General features: G+C 48.5%; 1 protein-coding gene across 1 annotated transcript in view; it reads right to left on the bottom strand.

Annotated features, from left to right (window-relative positions):
• LOC115324873 (A disintegrin and metalloproteinase with thrombospondin motifs 13-like) overlaps positions 1-20,303 on the bottom strand; it is a 101,557-nt gene that overhangs the window by 27,990 nt on the left and 53,264 nt on the right. Inside the window, exons 9-11 of the mRNA XM_042288969.1 lie at positions 18,409-18,517; positions 14,514-14,657; positions 10,796-10,931 (exon numbers count right to left, since the gene is read on the bottom strand). Of these exons, the coding sequence (XP_042144903.1) occupies positions 10,796-10,931; positions 14,514-14,657; positions 18,409-18,517 (389 nt within the window). The remainder of the gene's footprint in view (positions 1-10,795; positions 10,932-14,513; positions 14,658-18,408; positions 18,518-20,303) is intronic.

Genomic DNA, 20,303 nt, shown 5'->3' with positions numbered 1-20,303 from the left:
AGGTACGTCTTTCAAACGGGGCGCTGCCTCAATGATCGTTTGTGAGAACATAAGTATAACGTTTTTAGAATTTCGTCAGGTCACCTTGGGCCTGCATTGCGGCGACTGATGCTGCACTCCCGTCTTCGGCAAGTGCCAAGTGAATAAGAAAAATAAAGACAAACTCACTCGAGGAATCATTGAGGCGCGGGAAATTGGAAAATTGGGGGGAAAATGTGGTCAGGACTCCTTCAATGTGTTTATCCGATAAGGAATGTTGTTTTTTCGACATACAGTGAGAGCGCATAACGGTGGCTAAGGAGCACGTGGCGCCCATGACATGTATTTTAGCTTTGTTTGTTTGTTATGACGTTACATCATTTATGTTTGATGTTAGCACGAATAAACTTTAGTTGTAAGTCAGCGCCTTGTTCGTGTACCTTCTGGTTCTTGTCCGCGTCCTTGCGCTGTTTTAATTTTTAATCATGAAATACCAACTAGCCCAAACTTCTACGTTAGTCGGCTTTTCGCATTTGGTCCCATTCTCATTTGAAATTTGAATCTCCTCGTTTGAGCCTTCTCATAAGGTCCCATCGTTTTTTGTTTTATTTTTTCTTCTCAATTGGACCCACTATCGTTTGACTCGTTTGCACTACGACCGAATGGCACGCACGATTCGAGCGCAATGGCTCGGGAAAAAGCTAATTCGCGCACTGTGCAAACTATGCCTTAAGCTTGTATTTTTTTATTCTTCAATTGGCAACGAGTATAGTGAAATTACAGCACTAGAGTTGGTAATATTTGGGGTGCAGAAAAACGTTGTCGTCAAACGTCAAACATTGTCCGTAACAAAGCTGTGCATCATGATGAAGTATAAAGGCAACTGCACGACGCTACCTTTCCGTTTGCATTCTGCAGTCGTCTGTGATACTTGTATCCCTCAAGGTGAAGACAACTTTTTCTTCTACGTTCCGCTCAGTAGTAACTCTGAAATCGTCGATGACTGATCTCTCACTGTCAAGTGCAGTGACGATTTGATGTCAAATTTCCGGGCTACTCGCGGGCTGGGACAAGGGGGACGCACAACCACGTACGCACGACCTCTCCCAGAAAACAAAAAAAAACGAATCCCGACTTCGCTGGATCTTCCGATGAGGAAGCAAGGACATCTTCCAGGAACCAAAATTACCACCGAACTAGCTTGGGGGTGGGGAGTGAGTTGGGTTCAAATGCGAACAATGAGACGGGCCCAATGCGGTGGGTCAGAACGAGAAAGTTTTTCTTGAGAATGATCGTTTTGAAATACGAAGGGCGAAACGAGAACGGGCTCAAATGATAGGGAGTTTTCGTATATCGTTTCCGCGGTCCCACAGCGTTTTCCGCAACCCGCTACGATACCCCGAACGGTACAGTCGAAGCCATCGCCGCGCAGGCGCAGTAGCGGCTTCTCATTGCGGAGGGCTTAGCGGAGGAGAAAACGCGGTCCACGAAAACTCCTAGCGACCCCGCGCCTGCTGCTCATGAAAAAAAGCGTTCGGTCGCTCTGGCTTCCTCAGTCTCGCGGATTGAGCGTGCCAGCATCAACGAGGGGAAGACACTTGGAAGCCGCTAGCCGTTCATTTTGCGCTTTTTGGGGATTATCCCTACAGGATAAGCCGATGCAAAAGAAGCCCTTGTCGTCACGTGACGTTTTGAAGAGTGTGAATGGAAGAGGTCGGCGAGGGCATTTTTTTACCCTGTGGATTATGGTTTTCTAGGTCGGGCTTTTCTAAACTGCTTTAGCCTTCAGTAGGGGCTCTTGCCCCCGCAGCTGAATTGGGGGCCATTATTGATAGCCAGCGTCTTCTGGCTGCGATAGTGGAACCAGGGGGCTATAGGAGACATTCACAATTTTCAAGCTACGTACATGATAATATACGCACTGTTACGCAGAGACAGGGAAAGCGGCATGGTTGGCAAGAGACGTGTCAATCAAACTACATCCCAAAAAGCCGCGCTTTCTCGAAAGCAACCAAAGACTTTAAACCTGTTTGCGACCACATGGCTACCTCCTACCCAAAGGTAGGAGGTAGAAATATTATGATAACCATGCCCAGTACGACATATAATCCTCCATAAAAACAACTTACAAAGATGTTATAGGATTTAATAATAATAATAATAATAATAATTAAATAAAATAGTGCTATATCACGAGCAACACTTAAAAAAAAAAAACTAATAAAATAAAAAAAATATTGTGAAAATTAACCACATCCGGGATTCGAACCAATGATTTACTCGTTCAGTCAGCCACGAACAGAAGTAACCTCGTATCCACTACGCCACGGACACGGGCGTATTTTTTTTAATTTTTTTTTTCGCTGGCTTTTTGGGAATACAAAGGCAAACACGAGGACGCACATCCACTGCTTTCGCGTTTTTGTTTAATTTCCCTTTATCAAGAGACTTAGCAATCGCAAATATACATGCCGCAGCTAGAGGACAGCAACATGGTTACTTTCAGTCGTGATTAAAACCTGTTGGGCTCCGCTACGACACCGGAATCGAAATTTTGTAATTTGTGCGAGAACGACAGCGACGGTTGCAAACTTGCAGCCGATATGCGCCCAGGCCAGTACCGTAGCCAGGATTATTTTTCGGGTTGGGAGAGAGGGGGCGGGCACCCTAGCACCCCGGACTCGCGGAAGTCCTGGCGTTCGGGTGTGCGTGATGTTCGCGCGACGAGCCGCGCGCATTCGAGATATCGTTTCGCGAGTCCACCAGTTGGAGACGAGAGGATCTTTCGCTTGCTATAGATGCCTTGCAAGTGACGTCACGCGAGGGAAGGAAGGTGCCCCGCACCATACTGGTGGTTGACTTCACACCGCGCGCGCTTACCAAGGCATAGCTACGATGCCACTAACTGCCCGTGCATGCGCTGACGTACACTATATTTTCAACGAAGGTACTGCGTTACATGTGAACTTGGAAAAACATGCCGAGCTTACGATGATGGCGTTTAGCCAGTACGTGCGGAATTTTTCGGCATTGGTGCGATGGCGGTACGGGCAGAAACTTTCGATATGCCGCTAACAAAATTTTGACGCAAAAAAATTTCACAAAAAAAAAATAAAAGCTTAATTACGCGTTTTAAAATTTGACGAGCGGCTCTAGGAGTCGACTGTAGAAAAATTTTTACGATTTTGCGAAATACTGGTAAACAACTCAAGGTTACCGTCATAATCTAAACACTGAGACAAGGGTAAATCAAATAACAGACAACTCTCATCGTCTCGGGGTTTATAATATGATGTTTCCTAACCGTCTGGCCTGCATACTTTCGCTCCTTGCAAAGGTTACCGTCTCGTGGACGACACAAACCGATGTTCCGACGGCTGCGTCACGGCGAGTTTGCACACGGGGGCCGCCGCCGACCGATCGCCGTCTGGCCGGGCTCGCGGCACGACACTCTCCCGTACTCGGTCGGGAGCCCCAAAGGTGTGCTCGAAGCGCGGAAACGGCGTGATGTAACGAAAGGCAAAGGCCATCTACACAACGAATGGGCAAGAGCCGATGCAAAGGCGTGCGCGAACGTAAACAACGATAAAGTGCCGTCGCTCGGCGCTATGAAATGCGTCCCGCAAACTCGGTAATCGGATAGGCTCTCTATGCTAGATCGCAAACTCAACGATGAAGTTAACTCAATCGGTCGCTGATTGGCTGCCCTTTTGGTCACGTGATGTGACGTTGCGATTGAGTTTTTCCCTACGGATTCCGATGGTGTTCGAGCTAATAAAGTTCACGGTGACGTCAAAATGTCGTCACGATTGAGTTTGGCGATGGAGATAACTTTGTAGTAGTCAGGCAGATCTCTTTCCGCCGCTCGTACTTTCTCTAACTTGATGGCTACTCTGTCTCGCGGAGCATGCCGACGATACGATCGGACGATCGTCGGGATAGGTAGTAATGGCTACAGCCGAGCGCGGCGCAGTTTACCATTGCTCTCGCTGCGAAGGGCCGCCGAGTCAACCACCAGCATGGGGGATGGCGGTGTTCGACGTCATCATGTGACGTACGTGCAAGGCATCGCCTGAGATGGCCCCGGTGTTTTCGATCCTTGATTGCTGTTTTAATAGAGAAATCGGCCGCGCATCGTTGCGATTCAAAAATCTCTAGGATGCATAGAGGCCGCAGAGTGAGTTACCGTCATAATTAGGCGATCTCAGAAACCTCTTCAGGGCAGACGGCGCAAAAAACCTCACCGCAGAAAAGCTCACCGGCGAAAGGCTGACCGGAGAAAAACTCACCGCAAAATATGCGGATGCGGTGAAAAGCTCACCAGCCCTTTGACGAATCCGGAGAAAAGCTCACCAACACATTTCTTAACTGGGTCTAATAATTTGGTAAAAGCTTATTCGTTTACGAAGAAATAATAAAAATACAGTCCGTAAAATTGAAAAATAAACTGCTTGTTTGAGATATTTTTATCAGCAAAACTATTCCTTGTAAACCTATTTTTGACCAACAAAATGATTGCGCGTTGCCGCACAATCTATATGTTAGCCTACTCATGCATCTTTTTCAGCTAACAGTGTCATCCAGGGCTCAGGCTGTTAATGTCCTCTCATGACCTTCGTAAATTATCTTCGGAATAAGTTGAACAGAAACATAACTTATTAATTTCTTTTTATCCCGCACACTGGAACCCAACGCAAAGGACATATAAAGCGGATATGGTCTTCAACTGGTAAAGGAAGAACATTAAAATAAGTGCTCATGTTCAGTTGCATTTTTTACACTATAACGAGTGGAATACTTTTCTAGTTGCACGGCGAAACAGTAGATGAAGTAGACGGCGTCAACTCCATCTTGGCGCTCATGGGTCACTCTGGCCAACAAGGGTAAAGTGAAAGGTTTTTAGCTTTGGTTTCACTGCAAAGCTACTGCTGCTCTAAAATGATAAAAACCAACATCTCCTAAGTTGGTGGCATACACATAAATGTTACGGCAAGATGAAATTCATGATGAGCTTCTCTCCGGGTTGGTCAAACCTGTGGTGAGCTTTTCTTCGGATCGGTCAAACGTGTGGTCACTGGTGAGCTTTTCTCTGCATCTGTCTGTTTGGCGGTGAGCTTTTTTCCATAATTACCTCATGGCACCTTTAAGGAACAAACAATTCCGGCTTAGAGATATTCAACGCAAATTTGGCCTTTCTTCCCTAAAATTTAGAAATAAAAAAAAAAGACATTGATTCTTGGTTTTTGGGGAACATATTTCCGTAGAAAAGCTTGCCAACGGCAAGCAAGAAAATCTGACATTGTTACATGCTGGCCGGTTTCTCACCGAAATGCCTAAAATATTGTTTATTTGTGTTTAAAAATTGGACATAACTTGAGCATAATAAGACAAAAAAAAAATATTGTGCATTTCTTGTTTTATTTCTGTGTCTAATTACGAAAAATGAAAATTGTACGCAACCTAATTAAATGCCGCTCTCTTAGGAAATGCTAAAATTATCATAACCTGATTATAACAACAAAGCCTCACATTTTATTTTCGGAGCAATTCACAGAAGGCAAAAATCTTAGTACGTTAAGAAGTCTCTCTGCGAAATATAAAGGCGTCATAACGCAGTCAACAAATGTTCGCAATTGGCAAATGTTAACGTAAATTCACTTCTATTAGACACTTTCTACAACCGTGAATCAGGGTGGGGAGTCGATTAAAATTGTTTGCCCGATTAATGTCCAGCTTTTAATTTATAGAATAATCAATTAATCGAAACTGTCAATTATCCTTTGACGACTTCGTTTACTATGTTATACACAAACCAAGGTACATTTCCTACTTATGATATGTAGTTCGGTGTGCAGTTGACAGCTCGACCTGAAAAGGTGTTCCCCAACTCTTGTTCCTCCTTCAAAGAAAGAAGTTCGTTCACATTCTCTGGCATGGAGGCAGTTCCTGTTGACTATCCTTACAGTGGTACTAAGACGAAGTAAAATAAAATTGCTTAAATTGGTCTTCTCTCGTATACAAATTAAAAAACGACTAGTCGTTCAGAAAATTGATAGCGCTATTAATCGGAAGGTTAATCGATCAATCGCCCAGCACTATAATATTTACATCACTTATCCACGCAAAAATATACCTGCGCATGCTTATATTACGCGCAAATAAGCAAAACCCCCCAAAAATTACAATAAATACCATGGAAGCCAACTGTTTTAATAGGTAGAGTTCAATGGTAACCGGGACGACGTAACGGTGCTCGGGAAAAGGGCTCAAACGGCGTTGAATGATATTTCTAACCATTTTCGACGGTAAATTAAAAGAAAAAATGAGACTCAAGTTTAATGTCTTCAGATATAAGACTCCTAGCTGAGGTTTGAAAACTATTTATAAAGTGCGGATTTGTACAGCTAGATAATGCGACCACTTGCGTATCCGCTGCGACGGGACAATTTAACGAGAACCAAACATTTTATCACGGAGCGAACGAGCTTTTGTGCCTCCAAGCTGAACTGGAGACGGAGAGCTCATCTAAAAAACGAGCCGCACCCCGCCACCACCACCACCACTCGTTTACAATGGAAAATCCTGGGATAATCTTTTCGCCCAAAGCCTACCGCACCTCAAGCGCACGACGCCTCACGGCCTCCGAAGTAGAGAAGGAGAAGGTGGAGGGGGGAACTTCTCGACGGGGACGGACCCTGATTTACCTTCTTTAGCTAGCTGCTTCAGCTTTATCGCAGCATTAGGCGCCATCTATGTGCGGTTTCGGGAACTAAACTGAATGTCCCGCAATCTTGGACTTGAGTGATGAAACAAAATAAAGTTCTCCGACAGGTGTGCTTTCCGCGTCCAACGAAGTGTTTCCTCGAATTCCGAACTGTCATGCTGTCTCCGGTGGCGATCCTGGCGGCCACAACTGCGGTGGAGGATCTGGCTGGCGCCGTTCTGCTCAAGGTCGCTCTCCAGCCTGACAGTCCAGGGAAACTTCGGCAGCCACGGCGACCCTCGCGCCTGTTGGTAGTTTTTGCTGGAACTCCTACGGTCAACCGCCAGGATCGCGACGTCCAATAGCACGACACTCGGGGTTTTGTGAGGTCAGTTGTTGCCACCTCTGGCTATACATTCGACCTACAATTTGAATTCGCATGGACCATTCAAATAATCACAGAGGATTGGAATAAGAATGGTCAGCAGATAAATATGGCGGCGCACAGAGGGCGTGCCGCCATCTTTGTCTACTGGGTTATGGAGCGCATTCCGAGCATGCGCAGGGGCTCCCTTCTGCAAAACAAAATCAGACGCACGCTCCTCACTTATTTCACAAGTTCGGATGAAGAAATGATAATAATAATGCAAAGCAAAACTACGAGTCTAAAGTGGTATGGATGCCCAAGGAACCAACCCAACGCGAATAACAGAAAGCCAGTTTCATTTCTGGAACATCCGTACATTGTGCGAAGGTTTCAAGGTACAGGAGAAAATGGAGCCCGATTTCTCGGCCCGCATAGATCAGATCGTTCAAAGCTGAAGCACCGTGAAAATGTGACGGTAGCACAGTGCACAATACAACGCTAAACTTCAGCACATAACGTCAACTAAATAAAAATATTAAAAAAAAAGTTCCTCACGAGTCGGCGTCTACCGAAGCCGAATACTGACTGTGGGCGCCTGTAGCATTTACTTCGGTAAAAATCGCCTCAGTTCCAAATACAATATTGTATTATTTGTTCTAGGCAAGTTTATTTTTCGCTGACAAAACTGCTACATGCACCTGCAATCTTTAATTTCGGTTTGATAAACATTAGGCTTAGTAGGACGTCGGCTCATAGAGAAATTTTACGTTTCTTTTTGTATCCTTTGATCCACGTAACGCCTTGCGCTAAAACAATCGCACTTTATCACCCCCCCCATACAGCGTCACAATTTCACGAAGTTTCAGCTTTCTGCGATGCGTAGTGTATTAGTATGGTGGCCGAGAAATCGGGTTTCATTGTCTCGATCTAACCCCTGTAGGATCAGAACGCATACACATTTTTGTTAGGCGTATTGCAGTTAACAATTAACCGTTTTGCTTACTGTCATAAGAATAGAAAAAGAAAAATAATTTAAATGGCGCAACGAAAAGTAATAACATCTTAACGAACATATGAATCCAGTGGTTGGTTAGGAAAAGTAATCGGGTTTCACCAATCCATCTTGGAGGAACATTTCTGTGAGTGACGTCATCGTAAGTGGATTTCCGACCCGCGCCACGTGCCAGATACGCTGAAGCTCGACGTGAGCCGCCGCAAAGTGGCAGGCGCAAAAGCGGCAGACGTCCACCGCAAAGTGGCAGACGTAAAGCGGCAGACGCCGCAAAGTGGCAGGCGCAAAAGCGGCAGACGTCCACCCCAAAGCGGCAGACGTAAAGCGGCAGACGCCGCAAACTGGCAGACGCAAAAGCGGCAGACGTCCACCCCAAAGCGGCAGACGTAAAGCGGCAGACGCCGCAAAGTGGCAGACGCAAAAGCGGCAGACGTCCACCCCAAAGCGGCAGACGTAAAGCGGCAGACGCTGCAAAGTGGCAGGCGCAAAGGCGGCAGACGTTTACCGCAAAGCGGCAGACGTAAAGCGGCAGACGCCGCCAACTGGCAGACGCAAAAGCGGGAGACGTCCACCCCAAAGCGGCAGACGTAAAGCGGCAGACGCTGCAAAGTGGCAGGCGCAAAGGCGGCAGACGTTTACCGCAAAGCGGCAGACGTAAAGCGGCAGACGCCGCCAACTGGCAGACGCAAAAGCGGCAGACGTCCACCCCAAAGCGGCAGACGTAAAGCGGCAGACGCCGCAAAGTGGCAGACGCAAAAGCGGCAGACGTCCACCCCAAAGCGGCAGACGTAAAGCGGCAGACGCTGCAAAGTGGCAGGCGCAAAGGCGGCAGACGTTTACCGCAAAGCGGCAGACGTAAAGCGGCAGACGCCGCCAACTGGCAGACGCAAAAGCGGGAGACGTCCACCCCAAAGCGGCAGACGTAAAGCGGCAGACGCTGCAAAGTGGCAGGCGCAAAGGCGGCAGACGTTTACCGCAAAGCGGCAGACGTAAAGCGGCAGACGCCGCCAACTGGCAGACGCAAAAGCGGCAGACGTCCACCCCAAAGCGGCAGACGTAAAGCGGCAGACGCCGCAAAGTGGCAGACGCAAAAGCGGCAGACGTCCACCCCAAAGCGGCAGACGTAAAGCGGCAGACGCTGCAAAGTGGCAGGCGCAAAGGCGGCAGACGTTTACCGCAAAGCGGCAGACGTAAAGCGGCAGACGCCGCCAACTGGCAGACGCAAAAGCGGCAGACGTCCACCCCAAAGCGGCAGACGTAAAGCGGCAGACGCTGCAAAGTGGCAGGCGCAAAGGCGGCAGACGTTTACCGCAAAGCGGCAGACGTAAAGCGGCAGACGCCGCCAACTGGCAGACGCAAAAGCGGCAGACGTCCACCCCAAAGCGGCAGACGTAAAGCGGCAGACGCCGCAAAGTGGCAGGCGCAAAAGCGGCAGACGTCCACCCCAAAGCGGCAGACGTAAAGCGGCAGACGCTGCAAAGAGGCAGACGCAAAAGCGGCAGACGTCCACCCCAAAGCGGCAGACGTAAAGCGGCAGACGCTGCAAAGTGGCAGGCGCAAAAGCGGCAGACGTCCACCCCAAAGCGGCAGACGTAAAGCGGCAGACGCTGCAAAGTGGCAGGCGCAAAGGCGGCAGACGTTTACCGCAAAGCGGCAGACGTAAAGCGGCAGACGCCGCAAAGTGGCAGGCGCAAAAGCGGCAGACGTCCACCCCAAAGCGGCAGACGTAAAGCGGCAGACGCTGCAAAGTGGCAGGCGCAAAGGCGGCAGACGTTTACCGCAAAGCGGCAGACGTAAAGCGGCAGACGCCGCCAACTGGCAGACGCAAAAGCGGCAGACGTCCACCCCAAAGCGGCAGACGTAAAGCGGCAGACGCTGCAAAGTGGCAGGCGCAAAGGCGGCAGACGTTTACCGCAAAGCGGCAGACGTAAAGCGGCAGACGCCGCCAACTGGCAGACGCAAAAGCGGCAGACGTCCACCCCAAAGCGGCAGACGTAAAGCGGCAGACGCTGCAAAGAGGCAGACGCAAAAGCGGCAGACGTCCACCCCAAAGCGGCAGACGTAAAGCGGCAGACGCCGCAAACTGGCAGACGCAAAAGCGGCAGACGTCCACCCCAAAGCGGCAGACGTAAAGCGGCAGACGCCGCAAACTGGCAGACGCAAAAGCGGCAGACGTCCACCCCAAAGCGGCAGACGTAAAGCGGCAGACGCCGCAAACTGGCAGACGCAAAAGCGGCAGACGTCCACCCCAAAGCGGCAGACGTAAAGCGGCAGACGCCGCAAAGTGGCAGACGCAAAAGCGGCAGACGTCCACCCCAAAGCGGCAGACGTAAAGCGGCAGACGCTGCAAAGTGGCAGACGCAAAAGCGGCAGACGTCCACCGCAAAGCGCCAGACGTAAAGCGGCAGGCGCCACAAAGCGACAAACTTAAAGCGGCAGGCGCCGCGCGCGGCGACGTCCTGGCGTCACCGAGTGCTATTCTTGGCGCTCGTTGTGAGACGCTGGAAGACGCGCTGGCGGCGACGCTGACGCAAGTTGGGCGGCGCTGCATGGATTCACCATGTGATGACGTTTGGGAGGTTAGGGAGGGAAAGGGGGAAAGGCACAAGCCTTACTTTGATTTCACCCTACACATGCAAATTCAGGTTTAGACATTGACAACCTTAACATTCTTCGCTCAATTCATTAATAAAAATAAATAATGCAACGCTCTTATAGTATAGTATGTTCTTACCGGACGACTGTCTCCTCCTTCCGGGTAAAGCCTCTTACATAAATCCGACTTGCTCATTCCGGTTCCCGGAAGCTCTGTGATATTTTGCAGGTGATTGATTTTTGATGTCACGTTTACGCACTCTTCGGACAGGGACCTATACCCAAAGTTGAGTGATAGAATCAAAATGTATTGCGGAGTTTTCTTTTCTTCGTGGACCGACACACTCCTTCTGAAACTTTCACAAAGTTTTCTCAAAGGACCGATCACAAACGTATCTCCATTTGGTCTCGGGGCTAAGTGCCAAATCACGATTAAGAAGGAGCTTGATAGCACAAGGATCAAGTGGGAGAACGACACGGACATCGCTGAAACAAAACAAAACAAAAAAAAAGGACTGCATGTTTGGTCATTCTGCCAAACGCGTTTAAATGATGCTCTACGTTCGGATGGTGCATAGGGCAGGATGTCCCTTAATTTTTCAGTGTCCGGGGTTGCTGCTGCCATAACCTCCCATATTCGCGACTCCAGCGACCTATAGGGGGCGCCCCCACCAGACAAACATGGCGGCTGAGTCCAGGTCGCGGCGGCTCGGCCGGGCCGCCTGAACAGGTGGCGCGTTCAATTTAACAGATTTTCTTTTGTTTAATGCCCAATTTTATAGGTATTTGAACTGAGACGGTTAAGTGTAGCCGGTGCAGATAAACTTGCAAAGCATAGTTTTGTTTTGCCGGTGTTTTTTTGTTCTTTTCGTGTCAAACATTCGTTTCGGAGATTTCGTTCAAAACCGAAACTATGGGCTCTGGAGGGACGGTAATATACTAATCAGTTTTGATCATCTAAGGAAAGCGGCGATGACTACAGAATTGTTCCACAGAGATTAACTTTTCAGCTAACTCGCATGCCTCGACCATGCGACTTATCTGTCCGCGAAATCGAGCTTTTGTGCGTATCCGCGTTTACGAAACAGCTCCAGTCGTCTGCTCGGCCAACAACACAGGCTGCAGGAAAATTACGAAAATTAAGCAACCGCCTCTTGAGCCAAGGACCGTGTTAACCCGACGGCGCTTCACTAAGCAGCTGATACTCGTATTTCAATTCAGGTTTTAGTAGCAATCGAGAAGTCATTTTGACGAGCGGGTTATGTATTATATTACGTACTATGGGGGGGGGGGGGGTGTCCCACTAAAGCGATATTAGTATACCCTTCGGGTTGAAATATAAGCTTAGTTGACTAGCTATTAGGTGAGCTGCTGAATAAAAGTATATTCGACAGACGGAGACATACTACTTAAACTTAGCCAAATGGTTCTATAGCCGGCAGCACGGGGACAAACTGAAGAGAGTCTTCACTGAAGATCCGCCCAGAACCTCTCTGCATTGAAAGGAGAAAATTAGTATTTTTTTTGTGGCCGGTCAACCTGACCAATGTAGACGTATATTGCTGCTGGCTTCGACGTCCTCGTAATATAAATATTGGAGGCGCGATAGGTCAAAATGCCGTGACAGCAACTAACGTTGCGAGACATGTCTCCCACCTTTTGAAAACAGATAATTTCCCTCATTCATCATTTGCAGTGAGCAAGTTTTCCTGAATCAAGTAATTTCGAAATCAGACCAACTCCTTCAGTGTGGTCCAGAGGCTTTTTCGGCGAAAAGCAGCCAAGATGAATAGCCAACGCACCGACCGGCGTGGGTGGCTCAAACTTGAGGCTAACCGAACACAACCAAACTCAAGAAAAGCAGCTATCGAACCTTCCCATTCACTTGACTGCAACATTGACGTTCCCTTCAGTATCAGTTACCAAGTGTCGCTTTGAATGTGATTCGAGACAGACAAGAAATCACAAAGTTTTCCGTGATTCTTCCCCATCCCAGAAATCGAAAGCACGCGACCGTGTGCTGTGGAGTAAACGGGCTTTCAAACACGTAATAGGAGAAAAAATCTACTGAGGCTTCACCACACTAATGATCACTCACAAACTTAAGAAATATTCGGACCTTCGTCAAATTACATCGTTCGCCACCGCGCCGACAACACGTCTCCGCGAAAGCCACCAGAGACGCGTAGGGGCGCGGAGCGACCTGGACCGGCTGGTTCCCGGTTTTCCCGCTTGGCGGCGTCCGTTTTGCTGGAGTCGCGAATACTGGAAAGTCCGTCAAATGGACGACAGAACAATAGAACGCCCGGTCGCTGGAAAAGAGAGAGGAGAAGCGGCGGAACGGCGAACGCAATGGTAGCGCAGGGACGAACTCTCATCAGCGCCAGCAGACCTGGCGGCCTCTCCCCAAAACGCATTTGTATTTCTATTTCTCGTTCGCTTTTTTCACTTCTCCCAATTGCGGTGGTGGCGAGGCAAGGCTGGCGGCACTGGCCACTGGCGGTTTGCACGGCGGAAGACGACAAGGGTGCAAGCCGACGTCATACTTCTTTAAAAAAAAAAAAAAAGAATGGGAGTGTTTTTGGATTCAATTGCTCGCGCTGTGGTGGCGCCAACAAGAGATCCCCTCCAGGACGCTTTGGGCATCCTCTTTCTCCGCCTCCCCTCTCCCTTTTTCCGTGACCGCTTCTCTTAGGGTTCTGACATGCTTTTTCTGTGGTGGTGCTCTTAGTTCAGGTGGCGCGCAGGGCAGGGTTGAAAACAGATTACGTCACACCATTGTCTCTTTGTGACGCTGGGCGCGCTTCTCTTCGGCACAACTCGAATACACAGCCTTTTCACTGGATGTTTGGGTCATCAAAAGGGGGGAAGCGTGCTTTCATGGCCTTTCCACTCCATTCGTATTGCCACGGATGACAATGGATGAGGGCAATATGACATGAGAACTTTTAAGAGCCAAAGAAGCAATAATTCATAAAGTACGTCTCAATGTAGCGTAAACTAAATAACTCGCCGAAGACATTTATGACTGTTTACGAGTAGGAATGCGAGAGCATTCCTACACGCAGAGCATTCCTACAAGCAGCGCGCCACGTCTTCCTTTCGTACACGGCGCTCCGGCGGTGACATCACCTCTGCGCATGCGCGGCGAACCACGCCGGCTTCACGACGGCTTCCGCGATGAAGCATCTGTGGTGCTGTGCTTTTCTTTGTGTTTTGTTTCTGAGGCGCGTGCTTGATGACGTATTTTTATGGCCTTCTTTCGGGGACAACGCCAAAGCATTTTCGCGTAATGGGGCAAGTGCTCGTCCCTTTACGAAAGCAATTGCGTGTTATGCAGTGCACACGACTCGCAAGGAGAAACGATGAAGATACAACTGGGCCCAGGGACAAGCGAAGAAATAGAACTTCCCCACCTTCTTGGGCCTTTGCCAACTTCTGGGGATGGACATAAGGTCCCGATGCACCGGTTAATTACCTTCCTAGTACTCGTTTGTTCAAAGTACTCAAAGTTTGGTGTAACTAGCTAGCGCGTCCTGTCTTTTTTTACTATCGTTTCTCTGTGTGTGTGTGTGTGTGCGTGTGCGTGTGCGTGTGCGTGCGTGCGTGCGTGTGTGCGTGCGTGCGTGTGTGTGTCTGTGTGTGTGTGTGTGTGTCTGTGTGTGTGTGTGTGTGTGTGTTGGGGGCTTTTCTGCTTTTTGTTTTTTTAGTCCCCAACCCTACACCCTTCTTTCTTTGTATTGCGAAGTAGGAAATCAGGTCTGGGAGCAGTTTGTCCTCTTTGTGTTTGTAAATAAACAACTTTTCCCCTCACGCTCCAAATGAAATCTCGGCTTTTGTACGTTTATGATACTTACTTCATAAAATTACTAATCTCTCTTTTTGAGCAAATTGAAAAAACACTGTCTTTTCCACGGCCATGAAAAGTGGCCATAATATATCCTGCTTTGGGATCACACTCATTATTAGTCAAATATCCACCATCGTGATCACTACCGCATCTGAAAATTGGCAGAAGGGAAAACGATGTTACGAGTTTTTAACGAAAAAACAAAATTCATGGTTTCTAATTTAATACCACTAACGTACGCAGCGTCGGTAGCGGTAAGCTCCATATTATCCAAAACGTATGGAGCGCCTCGCACCACAGCAGGTGGCGCGTCCGCAGCTAAGGTGACAGCGCATCCGACACTTTGGTGACGGCAAAACAATTATTTCGGCAGTTGTCTACACAGACACAACAAAAATAGATTCAGAGACGCTGCGACGCAACCCTCACAAGCTGTCATGTCAAGCACCAGGCTTGTATCTGAACAATTCAAAGATTTATCTCTCAAGAGTGGCTGAAAAATATCGTGACCCTTTTTCTTAAAAGAACTCTCCCCGCATAAGTAGCTGACCTTATGTTGGCGATCACCATGTTTCCGGTTCCTTCGTTGAAGGCTACTGTAGTTAACGAGGAATGTGTTTTTCGTTCTAACTGACTGTAGTTTGAAGACGTCGTTGCAGTAGCTCGTCGTCAGGTTATGCTCGTTCAAGTCGATTGAATATGCTGTTCTCTTTTACACAGAAAACAAACAAACGTCTCATGAATAAACTTTTGCCTTGGAGTATATGTACATTTTTATTTCTTGAGTAGACTATTTCCTCGCAGCGGGAACAAAGTTAGAACCGCATAGACACGGGTCAAAATAAAGCAGATACAATGGCAGGTCGAAATAGGGCAGCTGTCAGCTATCTATCACAACAAAGGCGCAAGCGGTAGTTCGCTCTGCGACCGGCGAAGTGGAGAATACGGTCACTCCTGTAAACATCCACCAGACGTCGCTCGATCGTGACGTGTCCGCGGAGCAGAGAGCGGTATGAATGTCCAAGAACTGATCTAACTCTATGAGGAGTCATCGCACCAAACCCAAACACAACGTCGCGCTTCGAGCGCATTGTTTCTGCATACTGAGTGAAATAATACACTTAGAAATCCATCTCAAACCACGTAATGAGGACGGATATGCTCATTATTTTACATTTTACGGCATTTAATAATTTCCGACGACATAGTACTTAAAAAAAAAGTCAAAGTCCAGGCGAGCTGGTGTAAGTTGAACAAAATGGTAAAACTTAGACTCGGGTAGGAAAACAAGGAAAGCAAAAAAAGACAAAAAAAAAAAAAAAAAGAACAAGCAAGGCCTCCTACGGTCTCAACGGGAACTTACTGCGGAGCTTCACGCCTGCTAGGCTTTCGTTGTTGCGGCGGTGCCATAAGCGAGAATGCCCAGAACTTCGACGTTTGCTCTTCTGCGACAGCTTATAGCAATGTTAATATTAAATTACCAAAAACGCTCGAATCAACGTCTTGAAGTGATGCATGAACAGTTCCACGAGCAAGCAGGCTGGCGAAAGGGCCTTCCCAGTGTTGCAGATAGTTTGAGCTAGATGGCGCGACATGTCACACCAAACTAGGGAGCCTTCATACACTTTCGCCACGTCTGTCCTAGGGTGGCGGCATATCGGCCACTTGTAGCCCCAGAATGCACGCCCTTGGATCTCGTTCAAAGCGACCGCTTAGCGCCGCCCGGTGCTTTGGCACCTTTTAGATGCGGAGCATCTCTTGCTCGGGTCTATGTCCCGCGGCGTCGTAGTCCGCACTCACACTACGCATGCGCAACTCTCCTCCTTCCCTCTCTCCAACAGCTGCCCGTTACTCTCTCCGCTCTCTCTCTCTACCAGCTGCGTGCACTTCGCGTGCGTTCGCTTCTACTCACACCGCGCGCGCATGCGCAACTCTCCTCCTCTAGTCTCCTCTCCTTCAAGTGTGAATATAAGCAGCGTTCAGTTCACCCGCTGTTGACTTCACTTCACTCCGTTCTTCCGATCAGTCCCGTCAGTTAGTGGGTTGGCGCAAGCAAGCGTCAGCACCACCCCACAAACTAACAGCAACGCTACGTCCACTGAAGACAAAGCTGCGCAGCGAAGTGCACGCGACGCTGAGCGCAAACGCTTGAAGCGAGCGGCAGACCCTGAACTACGGCAACGAGAAGCGGCGTCCATTCGTCAACGTCGAGCGGCGGATGCTGAACTACGACAACGTGAAGCAGCGGCGGTTCGAGAACGTCGAGCTGCAGAACCTGAGGTTCGGGACAGTGGAGTTCAACGTAAACGTACGAAGCGAGCGGCGGAACCCGACCTTCGAGAACGGGAAGCCGCGTTGGTTCGTGAACGTCGAGCAGCAGAACCTGAGGTTCGGGACCGTGAAGTTCAAGAACGTTAAAAACACCGTTAATAACACCGTTAATAACGATCCGCGATGCTCCGCATCACCCCATGATTCCCCTCGGGAAGATGGTGTAATTTTTATAAAGGGGCACTGACACCCCAAAGGTCGTATTATTTTTTATTGTCTAAAACGATGCAAGTTATAGTCATAGACACGCAAAAAAAGAAAAAAAGAAAAAAAACAAAATGCGAAAAGACGCTTTTACGCGCGCGCGCGCGCGCGCCTTTTTATTTTTGGCGTTTATATTTCCTGCGCTCACCTCCTTGCTTCTTTTGATGGTTGACGTCAAAAATCAGGAAATTTAGAAGCTTTGTAGGCGACATTTCTATAACATTTAATAACGGCAATCGTAAAACATGTTTTGTAACGCAATTGCGAACGCACCACGGCCCCTCTTTTTCAATACCAAAACTCAAATTTCGGTGTGATGTCGCTTCCTGGATTTGTATCCTCACTCGGAAAACTTGCGGCGCTCGAGCAGAGGCTTATCGGCGAGTCGGGAAAGAAACCTTTTTTTTCCCCGTGCCGGCGCCCTTCTATTCCGCCTAACTGCTGAGGTCCCAAAGAAAGTCGAGTCGCAGGAGACCGCAAAATTTAACTCACTGCACTGGCGCGGATCGCGTGGTAACTTCAAATTCGGCATTTGGAAATTTTTTTCTTTTTTTATTCAGAAATACTGAATTCCCAAGTTTCGAATTTTGAGGGAAATGTCCCGGCATCGTTTTCAATCGTTTCGGGAAAAAAAAAATATTTTGATGTGTAAGTGCCCCGTTAAGGCCCATTTGGCACGCGCAGGCAGTTTTCAACACAACAATGGGTGTCTTCACCCTATGACAGACGCACATCGAGGCACCCTACACCAAACTTGTTCGCCCCGAGTCTATCCCCTTCAGACCTCCGAAATTCTAAACGAAACAAAGCCACTCCTCTCCATTGCAAGCTGGTTCCTAAAATTAAACTTGCGTAGCGTAATGCATAATATTTTATTATTCAGTTCTTTTTTGCTTTTGCAGGTTTGTCAAGTTTAAAGGGTGGACCCTGCAGTGGGGCACTCTCCCCAGCGAGCCACTCAAATAAGGTTGTCCACAGAAAAAAGTGTCCCAGGGACCTTATTTGGGTGTGCATGGGTCGACCCATTTCAGACCCGTATCAGACCAGTACACGTATATCATAATACCATATGACAGGAACGGGTCGATCAGTTTTGCAATCGATCAAGTTTCAAACGTTTTTTTTTCTTTTTTCCAGTAGGGTTTCTACGACTACCCGATAGATGACACCAGCGTTTCTTCTTGTAGGCGATTTTAAGAAGGCACGCCGTCGTAGGCAGTCGCAAGTGTGAAAAAGAGTCTTTACTATTATTTATGCCGCAGTCTTATTGGCTGCCCAGCGTTATAACAAGATGACCGGGACTCGACACGCCGTGCGTTCCTTGAGATGTGGGAGAGTATAGAGAATCACTGGTAAAGTCAACTTACGAGTGTCCTAGCTCGTGCACCGTGATTTTGATCATACTGAACAATCCTGGCGTGTCTTCGACCTCAAGGACGCGACGTTCACTACAAAGAGATCCAACGAAGCCTAGTCCTACGATTGATAACAAGAACCATGCAACAATTAATTTAGATACGAGGGGCGTGCCAAGTAAATTTCCACTTTTATTCATGCAATCACCGGCAACTGCGATTCTGCAATCACCGGCCACACCGGTCAGTACTTCCCCTGGAACATAATGCACTTGCGCTACCTAGCTACCACCCATGTGGCAACATTTCTATGCCAGGGCATAGTCTCTAAGATTTTTCGCGCACTCCACTCCGGCCTGTTTAAACGCTTGGCAGCACAACAGAAAAAAACGAGACGAGCCAGTTCTCTAGATATCCGCATGCTGCGCCTATAACCAAACTAGAAACGGAAACAAAATTAACACGCTGTAAAGTGTGAGCCCGCAGCATGAAGCTTGCATTTTCATTGCTCTCATCATCAGAGTAGAGACAGAAAAATCGACCTCTGTTGATTCGCAATTTTTATTCGCTGCTCCAGTCTTCGCGCTGTTTCGCTGAATGATACCTCAGAATGCAAGAATTAGTACAAGTCACTATTTGTCCTCCGCAGGCGCTGTCTGGGCCAGCGGGACAGGCAAAGAAGTGTCTTCGTCGTCATGCATGAGAACAGCTTTCTAAACTCCCCTCACGCGCACGGGCATTTTTTTTACACCTTTCGCGCCTCGAAAAGATGAGCGTTCCAATTTCGATCAACAGCTTCCTTGCCAAAACTCTGTTAAGGCCTGTTCACACATGCAGCGGAGCGCTACAAGCATAGCGCTTACCTCGCGCTAAGCGCGTGCTGACGGGAGCGTTCACCAGCTTTGTATCGCACCGTCAAAACTGTTGCTCATGGCAGACGATAAGTAGCTGACGGCACTTGAGAACCGCTAGATCAGCGCTCCGCTGCATGTGAGAACCGGCCTTTAGTTGTGAACTAGAGGAAGGAGTGAGATTAGGCACGGACGCGCGCAATGCATTGCTGTGATGCGGCGGGCGAGGAAAGATCCCGGATGTACGCAGCGGAGCCGCTGTAGCACGGGCAGAAGGATCCGATCTTTCCCCGTGTTTTCTATCGCTTATGTCGATTAAAGTGCAATACCGAATCGGCTGCGACGACGACGACGACGACGACGACAGCGCCACTAGCGCAGAAAATGCTATGCGATGCGTACGCTACTACAGCCCATGATTTAGTGGCGCCCTCGTGCCGTCGACACGTTGTGCGGCAGCCGTGAGCGCTCGCTGAGCTCACTACCTTTTCTCTAGTTCAGCTTAATAGGGAGTATCACTGACCTCTATGACTACTTTCTGAATCGCGTTTGCCCAGCTCCACCTATGCACAGAAACCTGGCCACGGTCGGCCATCTTTTTGGTAGAGTTATATTATTTCTAGCCATCATAATAATATGGCAAACAGCGCCGAGGCGGCAGGCTGGCATAAAAATAGCCGCGGTTCTAGTACGCTGTACCGTAGGTGACATTCCGTGCTTGATTGAAGTCGCTTCACGAAGCAGATTCTTGAAACTCAGTGGATGCGACAGAGGAAGGTCGACTATGCCATCACGTTGCGCGACGCGCTGTTCATATCGCCCCGATCGCGAAAAGACAAGAGCTTACCATCGGAAGTATTCAGTGTTTTCTGCTATCCTGGCGCGCAGGGATACGTTCGGTGAAAAATATTTATTTGTTCCTAATGTTTCCACGAAGTCGCCTCGCGACCATTCAGCTGTGGGTTGAGAACGTGTACCCTGTCTAAGGGGTGGTTGATTGCGCTACCATAGCAACCATAATACTATTCGCAACTTTCAGGGATGGTGGTACCGCGG

Source organism: Ixodes scapularis, unplaced genomic scaffold (assembly GCF_016920785.2).
Source record: "Ixodes scapularis isolate PalLabHiFi unplaced genomic scaffold, ASM1692078v2 PGA_scaffold11__112_contigs__length_91849675, whole genome shotgun sequence".
Taxonomy (NCBI): domain Eukaryota; kingdom Metazoa; phylum Arthropoda; class Arachnida; order Ixodida; family Ixodidae; genus Ixodes; species Ixodes scapularis.
The sequence above is the reverse complement of the archived record's forward strand: the minus strand, read 5'-3'. Positions and strand labels throughout refer to the sequence as shown.